Source organism: Tremella mesenterica (genome assembly GCF_000271645.1).
Source record: "Tremella mesenterica DSM 1558 unplaced genomic scaffold TREMEscaffold_7, whole genome shotgun sequence".
NCBI lineage: Eukaryota > Fungi > Basidiomycota > Tremellomycetes > Tremellales > Tremellaceae > Tremella > Tremella mesenterica.
In genome coordinates, this window is record NW_006711231.1 from 292321 (window position 1) to 303379 (window position 11059).

An 11059-nucleotide genomic window follows, 5' to 3' on the forward strand; every position below is an offset into this window, starting at 1 on the left:
TTTGGAGGGAGAACGGTGAGTAGGTGAGTGAGAGTTTAGCAAGTAAAGTGAAAAAGGAATATACCTATTACATATAGACAGAAATGTCTTGGAGGGAAGAGAGCGCAGAGGGGAGAAGATATGGCAGACAGACAGACAGACAGACATAAATACATGATGCATTTCCCTTCTCCACTTAAACATGGCAATATAAACAAGTTCCAAGTTCCAAGCTGACTGAATAACGACAAGACTAAAGACGTGTGTGGACAAGAACGAGACGTGATTCAGGGTTTGGTACAAGAAAGACCATCCGAGGTAATTTGAGGATATCAAAAAGGGGGAATAAAACACATAACATTTTGACCAAGGAATCACGCAAGAGACATCGAAGGAGTGTTGACATTTCCGTTAGGGGTCGAAGGTGAGGAGAAGAAACAGTAGGAATCGTGACAAAACAACAAGAGGAAGGGGAAGAATAGGGTGTAGATCGGAAAAGTTATGCTAGGGGGAGAAGTAAAATAACCAGCCACCTAAGCAATATTCCTAGGTCCTGATTTACTTCTCCTCGATGGTAATTCCTCTTCTTGTCGAATTGTCGCTTCATCAACAGGAACAAAAGCCCAACCCATCGGTGCTCCGTTTCTCGCTTTGATAGCTTCTTTCTTTCTGTTGGCTTTACTTGCACTCGTACTACCACCCATATGATCTCCTGATCCAGAAGCTGAAGTCACGCCGACACTGTCAGGACGTCCGGTGGGTGTGTTGTAGAATGGTATTTTCGATGTCGAAGTGTACGCGTGTGCTCCAGGGATGGAATGAGGATAAGTGGTAGTTGAAGTGGAGACGTAAGGGGCAGGAACGGGAGTGAATGGATATGAAGTATTTTGGTTGGAAGAAAGTGTAAATTCATGATCCCTAATTTCAGGTTGAGCATATTCTAATCTGTGTTCCACCTCTATCAGACCATCTGCCACTTGCTTGGAATCTGGACTGAGCTCGGTATTCAAATGAGAGTCCAAGGCAATGTCATTTCCTTCGGATAGAGTTAGAGTAGAATCTGATAAGTTTGTTGATCCTGAAGATTTCCTCGTTTGCGAGATGACAAGTTTATCGTTATCCGTTTCATGTTCGCGTCTCGTACCTGATCCAGATGCTACAGGAGGAGGGTTTACTTGATCACTCAACTTGGCCAGAGTTTTCTTCACATAACCTCGATTTGACTTTAGATCTAATTGTAGATCAGTCGGTATGATCGCTTCGCCAGTGGTAGAATCGTCCGGTACCACACCAAATTCTTTAATCATGTTCAACATCCACACTTTACCCCTACGACGTTTCATCCTCTCTTCTTCCCATTGTGCCAAAGTACGGGGTTTTTCACCTGCTTTCTTTCGTAACCATTCTGCCCATCCTGAAATTCGAGGTTTCTTCGAATCGTCCGACTCGTCATCCTTCTCAACCGAGTAACGGCCTTTAGCACGTACTTCAACTTTCTCCGCGGTACCAGGAACCCAGTTGAGATCGTTTTGAGCGGTTCGACGTTGCATACGGGATGTGTTCGACTCGCGAGATTCGCTCTTCCTTGCTCGACGAGAGCTAATTTGTGATTTCGTAGATTTGGCCGAACCGGGATGAAATGGTTTCTGAAGTTGAGGATCGACTTCAGGGATAAAGTCGGGATCATGAGGATCATCATCACCCAATGAAGAGATAGGGGTGAAATCTCGGTGAGGGTGAGCAGGGGATGAAGTGGTAGTGAGTGAGTTGGACTGTCTGCGAGAAGACGTAGGCAAAGACTTCCGAGTTTGAGCAGAAGACGATGGTTTGTCACCATTCTTAGACCTGGAAGTAGGTTCGCGCGTAGGGGAATGGATGATACGTTTGATACTGATTCTCGAACTAGCTGTCGTTGGCAAAGCTGACGCTGCCCATCCTTGCAATGGAGCTCCAGTTACGGAGAAGATATCTTGTTGTTGATAATTGTATCCTTGAGCATGATGTGGTTGCACAGCGGGAGAAAGTGTTCTCGATGTAGTAGGAGGAAGCCAGTGCTGTCGAAGAGACATGGACGAATGACTGGGTAGCCGTGTCATCTTGGACGTCATGTCGTGAGATTCAGAGCCAGACGCTCCATATCGATCAGCCCGAGTTGAGGTGGTGCCCGGAGGAGTGGGTAAGAAGTTCGAAGGACCCGACGCTTCGGAGACCGAAGCAGATTCTTTGGTTTTGCTGGCAAGTACGGAAAGGAGTCGTTCGGAACGAGCAAGAGGAGAACCTTCGGGAACCCTGGTAAGACGTTTGAGAGTTCCAGAGGGACCGATCATACTGCCTCCGATAGCCAGAGCTTTCGATTTAGTCTTTTGAGCCAGGGGTGACGCCTTGGGGAAACGACGAGGTTTGAGCTTGATACTTCCCTTGCGCACGGCAGATTTAGCGGCGTTTCGTGCCCGTGCGTTAGTCTTCGAGATTGGTTTGCGAGTCTTGAGAGTCGCGGCAGGTTCTCGAACTCGCTTCTCCCCACGCTGTCGTCCGAGAATCCCGACACAATTGGGCGCACCACATTGACATCTTACTCGAAGATCATCGCTTCCGGGCATACCGAACGATTCAAAGTTGTAATCATAGAATAACTAGACTCAACACTAGCTCGGTGAGATGATGGACTAAGCTTACCTCTTCACCCTTTTTGATATCACGCATAGCCCACATGCCCACTTCAAACTCTTCCAGGCCATCACCGAGGTTTTGGCACTTGCGAACTTCGAGATTGGGTGCACAGCCGTGATTGATGAATCTGGCTTCGTTTCCTCGGAGACCCTTGTTGGGTTAGCCATCGGAAAAGCTTTAGAGTAAGTTTAGCTCACAGCATCAATGACTTCGTCTTGATCGTATGCGAGAGCGTAGAAGTTTTTCTGACCCTTGTACTCGGTCCTGAGACGATCGAAGAAGGTACTTCTAATTAGTATTGATCAGTATCATACAATGAGCTTACTTCATCGAGATGACCTGTGAGTTCCATCAACAGAAGCAAATCGAGTCAGAGAATACACTTACCTCACCGCGGTAATCAATGACGAAAGTTCCCCCTTCGATATCTTCCATGGCGACAAGTCCAAAGCCCCGGGTTCCGGTCTGAAAATGAGTCACCGACAGTACAAAACTTGCAGTATCTCGTAAGTCAGAGACTTACGTAGACGACCTTGGTATTCGGTCTCGGACGCCTGGCGAGACTCCTGTTGGTACATTGTTCTCCCGCCGGACAGTCTTTCCCACAGAGATAGCTCATGATACGGTTGATACAATTCTCTCCGCAACCGCTCGAAGGATCGCACTTGCAGATCGCTTTGTGTTCCGAGACGTATCGTGCTCGTTCAGGGAAGAGATCTTTGATCAGTTTGTATCTTTAGAGTTTGGAGAAAGATGCCCACTTGAACGGATTTTCTGCCATTCCGCCGGCCTCTTCTTACCATCCAACGAGCCGCTTTCCGCTTCTTGGTGAATATTGTACGGTAATACAAATTCGTGTTCTTGACCGAAGAAATGACGTTCACCGTAGTCATAAGGCAGAGGTGGGAAAGAAAGACTCTCGGTGCTGATCGAATGAACCAGCGACGATTTCTTGCCCTTTCCCTTTCGCTGAGCCGATGTTGAGGTTTCTCTCTGCTGAAGGACTTTGTTTACGAGCTTGTTAGGGGAGACGACGTTTTCGTCTTGACAATATAGACCCGCGGCCATATATTTTTTCCCCTTGCGCTTGCCCGAAGGCTTGCTAACGAGAGCACTTGAAGTCGATTGACCTGAGAATCCTTTGAGCTTCTTCCCATTGGCAGGAGTATTGACGTCATCGTCGTCGGAGGAAGAGATCCTATCAATCTCAATCTCTGTATCGGTCGCCTTTGCTTTACCTTTTCCTTTATCCATCGAAGGCCTGGCTCTCAATTCGCGCGTTGTAGACGATCGGACAGAAGTACCAGAAGCAGCAGCTACGTTTTTAGCTTCTCGAATAGCGGCTAATTGTCTCGATCTGATGGCTCGGACATTAGCCATGCGGACTTTGATATCCTCCGCTTTGGCTCCGAGGAGTCTATTCTTCTTTGAACGAACGATCTGTCTCTTGACTTTGGAAGTTGTTACACGTTTGATCTCTATCGACTTGGAATTTGCCACAACAGATTTTGTCCGATTTGACCGGGATGGTAGGGGCGCATGTGTTCCTACTTCCTGAATCTCGTTGACAACTTGTTTCGGATCATTCGCGCTCGGATCGATTTTCAAAGTAGAAGACGAAGTAGTAGTACCCTGTGTGGGAAGAGCGGATGAAACCGCGAGATTGATGTTATTGACGGGTTTGGTAGCAGCGATGAGATCAGCTCGGGCTTTTTCGGCTTTGCTCATGTCGCGTCGTAAGCTCTTTGCGCCTCTTTGACTGAGAGGTTCGACCGTCCTAGGAGCTGAAAGAGCAGCTAACACTTTATCACTAGAAGGTGCTATTGTATGACCTGGTTGTGGAAGTGGTATGATTGAAATGTTTGAACTGAAGAAACTACGTTTTTTCTTCACCCCATTGGGTGGTGCAGAATCGGAAGCATCTTTGCCGCTGTTGTCCGTGCTAACGATTGGATGAGTGGTGGTGAGAGGAGGTGGATTAGAAATGACTCTCATGGTGAGATGGGTGGCGTGAAATGTATGAAAGTGATTGGGCAGAGTGGAATGGACGGAAGTGATGGGTAGTTTGTGTATAGATCGTACGTGATATGTGAGTTGTATGTAAAAAGATGGAGAGAGGGGAAAACTAAGTGACGCACGCATGCACGGCAATTCAAGAACGTCGACGTCACGCTTCTATCCCTTACTATTCATCGGCGTTTATAGTGTGGCACCCTCATTCCACCTATATAACTCTCTCCTCCCTTGCTCCTCCACTCTATATGTTCCTCATCCGTACTAGCACATCTTTCTTCCTTCTTGGGTGGGGAATCAATAGCGGGAATACGGGAACGTGGTAGTACGTAACACTATTTCTCCAATGGACCGTTTCAGAAATCTCCAGAGGTCCGTGGATCGTGGATCGTGGATCGTGGATCGTAGACTTTAGATCCGTGGTCGAGACCTCAACGACACGAGTAGTAGTCAAAGCACCTTGATAAGGATGTTCACGGCAAGGTAAAGGAATGATCTTAGTCCTCACCACCAACCTATTTTGTCTCTCCTCCACCTTGTCATTCTGTTGTACTGTCTGACCACCTTTCTACTCGAGTCTGCCATTGGTTCAAGATCCGATGCATCTATTACACCTTTCGTACCATCCTTAAACCTTTAAATCCCTGTACATCCTTCGTACTCCTGTGAAAGGGCGAGAGTTTTAGCGTGTTGAAAGATTAACGTCAACCACGTCCCGGTCCCCATCACCATCACGGCATTCCTTCCGATGGGGGGGGGGGGGGGGGGGGTCGTCTGACCATCATTGGCCAGTGCGTACATAAGGTGTAGTCAAGGGGACGCCCATTCGCTTAGTTATCTTGTTCAAGGTACATAAATGATTCTTGAAACTATCACATTCACACTACTACGTACTTCTCGTATCGTGACTACATCTACACACTTTCATACTATGGTATATGGCTTATGGTTTATGGTCCGTGGGCAAAGGAAATTCGATCGAATTCAAGTTCCCGTAAAATTCTCCGAGGTGAGAAGAAAAAAAGAGGTTTCACTTTGTTCTCAATCGATACCTGTACACAATGTCCCCGGATTTGAGGTGGTTGGGGGTACCTTGTCGTAATGCACAGACGCGGACACGGAGCAATTCAGGGGTGGAATTTATCCCCCTTTTCTTGAATGACATTTTTGGTTTGAGGAATTGAATGACCTTGAAAATCGTCGAAAGCTACCATGTAGCTATAGAGATGAAGTTCTGTCGTAAGTTAATCATACCTTCCTTGAATGCTTTCTGAAACTTCTTCAAGACCATTTTCCTTACCTGATCGTTCGTCTCCCCCTGACGCCCGTTGGGCCACGAGCCATATGCCATTGATCTGTCAAGCGGCTTTTTGGATCTTCAGCCGAAGGATATCTTCTGGTGCAAACCAAGTCACAACATGACATGTCGATCTAACACTCGTGGTCCGTTCAATCACTAGTGAGTTTTCCCCCGGGACTCTCTCACTCTCATCTCAATGACCTCCACAGGGACAATCACGTAGTTGAAAAAACTTGTCAAAGATATAGAAACCAACCTTGAAACCAAGCTAACTTTCAGTCACTTGACAGACATCTAAATCATCCGTCATAATTCACTCTCTCGAGACATATGAACTTTCACTCATATCCATATCTTCTCCACAAATGGCGTCGTCAATCGCGGACAAATACATCATTCTTTCTCCTACCCTCCGGGAAAAACCTTTTTGATAGAGAATTTATGATCCACCAGAAGATAAATGATCCGAAGAAGTCCAACCCCTCTCGCTGATAGATATTCGGATCTCAAGAATATGTCAGATGTGTTATCCGCAGAGACTTGGAAGGAATGATTTGGTATGTAGGTAGGTTAGGTTTTCAATTATAGGAAAACATCGTATTCTTCCAGATTATCATTTGTTTAAATTATCAATTCCTTCCATTCCATTACCTATGCATCATCCACCAAATTTGTTTCAGACACTTGAGGATTCTTCACAATAGTTCGTTTATCAATTTATCGACTTGTACCTTTTTTTCACCGAAACGACCTCACTATCTTCTTCCTTAGTACTACTATCATCATCAATTTTTCTCACGACGATGACTGTCATTTGTCAACATGAAACTTTCGATCCATGATGCACCAGGATTAACATCAGGGAAGAGGCTATCTTGATATGGAACATAACTTTAATCTTACAAAATATTGATTCGAGAGTGCATACTTACTCCCTCACCCCTAAAACCGGGTATGTACTCCTTCACAAGTATCATCAATTTGATATTCATCCCTTTTCTTTCTTCACATGATGAAGTTCAATTTCTATAATCATCAGATATAAACATTCGGACTGACTTGGGTCTTTGACATTTCTTTTGCATCCATCAAATAAGGCGAGCGATTAGCGAATGCCTTCTACAGGACATCACCTCATAGTATGTCGAAATGACGAATGCGATCAATCAATCAAGATCCATCTCTACACTCTTTGACTCAGATATTTACTAACCAGTGGGGAGAAAGAATAGACCCGCTCATCTTTACATGTTCCGACAGTGGTATCAACATTTTCAATCCAAGTAGGAACGTGTTCATTTATCATAAGAAGAATCTTCACAGCTGTTTCAAGACCGATAACAGAAGTGACTACTTCAAGATGATACGAGATCAGATGTAAAAACAGCTGACAAATGGTCCAAGAGCCAAGACGGTGATGACAGTTAAAAATGCATACAATATCACTTCTATCCCCAACCAGGCATCTTGGGACCTCCTCCACCACCACCGAAATGGAATTGATATCCTTGTCCAGCACCTGGGAAACCTCCTTGTTGGAAAAACTGGAAAGGCGCACCTCCATGGTGAGCGAAAGGATTTTGTTGTTGATTCGAAGTAGGATCATTTGGATCGTCCCCGTTATCATATCTCTTTCGAAGTTCTTCAAGTTAGGTCACCTCCTTCTCAACCGACTCGGAGATCGTGTAATCACATGCTGATGAAGAGTATTAGAAGGGATGATAATGACTTAAGAGGTCTGAAAAGGAGTATAGACAGCCTAAGAGATGGAGAAAATGAAGACGGAGGTTAATCGTCCATCTCTCAATTAGGAAAGAAGACGAATGAGTCAACAATGAACGGGAATCAGGCGCCTCTGTGGGAGACGAGATGATGAAGTGATTACTGGGGAGGAATAAATGGCCAAGCTGAACAAAAACTCACCAGGATCTATCAAAGTCTCATAAGCCTCATTCAAAGCTTGCATCTTCTCTTGTGTTCCTCCAACATCAGGATGAGCCGTTTTTGCTGCTTTCCGGCTATATCGTCAGCCCGATGAACCTCGTCTCCTTCAAACCACACGGAGACCTTGACATGTACATTTACATGATCAGAGAAAGACTCACAAGGCCTTCTTTATAGTCCTATCATCCGCATCTCGCCGTACACCCAATATTTTATAATAATCCTTCTGTTTTGAAATTTTCAATAATTTCTGAGCTTTCTGCAACCGGTTAAGAATCTGACAATCAACTTTACTCCTTAGACATTTCCGCAAAAAAAAAAACCCTAAATGAATAAAGGATATGTTTCAAATGACTCACATCTTGACTACTCCTTCCTGATTTCTCAAAAGCTAATTCCAAACTTCTAACCGCTTCCTCCCATTGTTCCTCCTTTAACAATTTCTCACCTTGACCAACTAAAGCATCCACATTATTCTCATCTAATCTCAAAGTTTCTTCACACCAAACATACCCTTTCTTATGATCTGCCCCCACTGCAGCTTTACACGCTAATGCGTATATCTCAAGTTTGAGCTGACTGTGTTGCCCTGGATTCAATTTTCTGGGTATGTACGGTTCGAAACCATCTTGACCTTCTTGAGCCATTTCTAAGACAGCTTCAAAACGAGCGATGAGACCTTCGGATCCGTCTAGAACTTTGATCGCTTGGCGCCACATGGAACCTTCGACAAAATTTCGGACTTTGGTGATATCTTTATCAAAGGATCGAATGAGCTTGTGCGCACGCTTGCACGGACGAGAATCTGGGTCGTAGTGTAAACATTGTTTGATGTTCTGGAGGGCGGAGGTTGAGGCAAGGAGGAAGTAAGATATGTGAGAGAGACGAAGGGCGATAGAAATTGACGAAGGATTGAGAGCCGCGAGACGACTATACATTAGTATGTCTCTCGAGTGGATGGATGGGATTCAGGTGCCACGTCAAAACTGCCACGCTTGAAGTGGGGGATGTATCAGATGGAGGGCGTCGGCGGTCTGTGAAGGGAGTAGCTGAAACGCTACTAAGCGAGGTCAGGGATATGGAAGGGGAGGTGAGGCCAAGGGCGTCGGAAACAGCGAAGGAATATACGGCATTAGGTATTGGTGGTTTGCAAGATCCGGAAATTTTGTTGATATCTCAATCAGCGATGGGGTTTAAATGCTGAACGGAAGTGGGTGGTGACAAAGAAAGGGGTGAATGGATTTTGATGGTCGCTGAGGGATCTCGGCGGTCGTCAAGCGGGCACATCGGTCCCAGTCAACATTAATGATGGAAAGAATATGAATGCTCACCTGAGATCACCATGTACCGACATGACATTCCCAGTCTCTTCTGAACAGCGTATTCTCAATTCTCGTAATGGGATAGAGTTCGGACTCGTCGTTAAAGCTTGTGTAGCCTCGTCTACACATACGGCCCATTGTTGATTTTCTTCAGCTGCTATAGCTTTCCGCTGAGCTTCGGCAGCGATATGTATTCTCTCTTCCTGACGATCAGCCATAAATCATGCGAGTGTCAGAAGACACTTGAGTGAGATGAGTGATTAAGCATGCGAATGGTCAGGCACGAAGGAAGACAGGGACGTGAACTGGTCAGAAGAGTGTGAAGGCTTGGGGGGACGATGACTTACCATCTGCTTCGCTTCAGGATCTCCTGATTTACCATATTGACGAAGAGTTTCCAGCGCACGGTCAAATTCTCCTTCCTGTGCGAGAATCTTTGCTTTTTGCCAATAGGCCTGTGGGTCAGTCAACCGTACACAGATCCTAGCTCTTGGGACTCATCCAACACTTTCCTCCCTACCATGGAACCGCGTGTGAGTCCTCGAGGTCCACAATGCCAAAAAGAAGATTCTCAAGCGATGGGACCCGTGAGTGGAAGATGAGTGACAGGAGACAGCCGTGAGCCATGTAGACACGAGATCGTCTTAGACCACCCGCATGCATGAAGCGCAACGTAGCAGGAGATTGGAACTCTATCTGAACTGGAATTATGAGGTGATGACAAGACATACTCACCTGAGAGAAGGACGGGTTCAGTTCTAATATAGCATCTAAATCCTCTAATGCCTGGTTATTCCTTCCCAGTGATAGGTACGCAGTAGCTCGTTTATAGTAATTCAAGTAAGAGCTCGGATCAAGTTCTGCTCATCAGCATAATCCTCCCCTACTCTCCCTGACCACCCAAAAACTCTTCTACTCTCGACGAGTACTTCCGGAGCACAGGACATGAGAGCGTAGCAATCCAACTCCGTCTCCTCCCTCTCAATCTATTATCTCGACAGAAATGGCATCAATTCCTTCACCGACAGTCGTCAGAAACCTTTGAACTCGAGGGTCTCATGAAGGAACACGACTCTACTCCCACATATGTTGAGCTCACTTCGCTCGTCCGTCACGACGAGAATTTCTTTGTAAGGGAAAGGTGCCAGTAACGGTAAGGTACTTGGTCATATAGAAGGATCTCAGGACAAAGAAGAGAGGGAGACGAAATAAGAAGATCAAGCTCTGCACTGCCTTCCATAATCTACTCGCAATCAGAGAGGACACTGAGAGGATTTTCATCAGGGAAGTATTCCAGGATCAAGAAGGTAGAGTAAGCCAGAAGAAAAAAACTCACGTATAACCTGTGAATATGTCCTAGCAGCTTCTAAATAATCCCCAGAGGATAAAAACCGATTCGCATCCGCCGTCAAATCATGTAACGATTTGGGATCCGCCAAGGCAAAAGTAGCGACCAAAAGGAAAGACAGGTGTATTCGCATGATGAGTCTTGTCTTTTCTTCCTGACTCTTCTTAGTCTCCTATCTTCCAATTTTCCGAACTCTCCTCTCGCATTCACTTGGAAGTTACCTTACTCCCGGGCTACAAAGTTTTGATCTATCCAGCTTCTTATATTTCTATCGTCCTATAGCCTTGCTACCTGATTTCTCAACCTCTTATTTGTTTATTTGTCTCTCTGGGGGAAGTCCAGATTTCCTTCCTCAGATTATGAGTAGTTGTCGTAATGTCGCAATAGCGAGTTTGTTGGAACGGATACTTGATAGGTATTGAGTATGAAGCTATGGTGGGTAAGGATGAGCAGGATATCAGAGTATAAAACGTTGTAATTGGG

The 11059-nt window shown here is 45.5% G+C and overlaps 3 protein-coding genes across 3 annotated transcripts; all 3 read right to left on the minus strand.

The window, feature by feature from the left end:
* Positions 1 to 144: 144 nt before the first annotated feature.
* Positions 145 to 1308, minus strand: TREMEDRAFT_57145 (uncharacterized protein). Its single transcript, XM_007005315.1, has one exon. It carries the CDS (start codon positions 681 to 683, stop codon positions 513 to 515), a length of 171 nt encoding a protein of 56 aa, XP_007005377.1. The 5' UTR covers positions 684 to 1308; the 3' UTR covers positions 145 to 512.
* Positions 1309 to 4446: 3138 nt separating this feature from the next.
* On the minus strand, positions 4447 to 4667 carry TREMEDRAFT_57146 (uncharacterized protein; the record flags this gene model as incomplete). The annotated part of the gene is made up of 1 exon (XM_007005316.1): positions 4447 to 4667. A coding segment is annotated over exon 1 (175 nt), but the record flags the coding sequence as incomplete, so codon positions are not given.
* A 2714-nt stretch (positions 4668 to 7381) lies between these two features.
* Positions 7382 to 11059, minus strand: TREMEDRAFT_44445 (uncharacterized protein). The gene is made up of 8 exons (XM_007005297.1): positions 10565 to 11059; positions 9964 to 10088; positions 9576 to 9683; positions 9238 to 9431; positions 8266 to 8836; positions 8068 to 8183; positions 7886 to 7980; positions 7382 to 7604 (listed from the first exon to the last, which is right to left on the minus strand). Exons 1-8 carry the CDS (start codon positions 10707 to 10709, stop codon positions 7411 to 7413), a joined length of 1548 nt encoding a protein of 515 aa, XP_007005359.1. The 5' UTR covers positions 10710 to 11059; the 3' UTR covers positions 7382 to 7410.

Bases quoted from the DNA above. Each gene is read 5' to 3' on its own strand.
- TREMEDRAFT_57145 (XM_007005315.1), bottom strand. From the start codon at position 683: ATGGGTGGTAGTACGAGTGCAAGTAAAGCCAACAGAAAGAAAGAAGCT.
- TREMEDRAFT_44445 (XM_007005297.1), bottom strand. From the start codon at position 10,709: ATGCGAATACACCTGTCTTTCCTTTTGGTCGCTACTTTTGCCTTGGCG. The intron at 10,089-10,564 runs GTGAGTTTTTTT...GCTGATGAGCAG, and splicing joins GACATATTCACAGGTTATAC to AACTTGATCCGAGCTCTTAC. The intron at 7,981-8,067 runs GTGAGTCTTTCT...CTGACGATATAG, and splicing joins AGGACTATAAAGAAGGCCTT to CCGGAAAGCAGCAAAAACGG.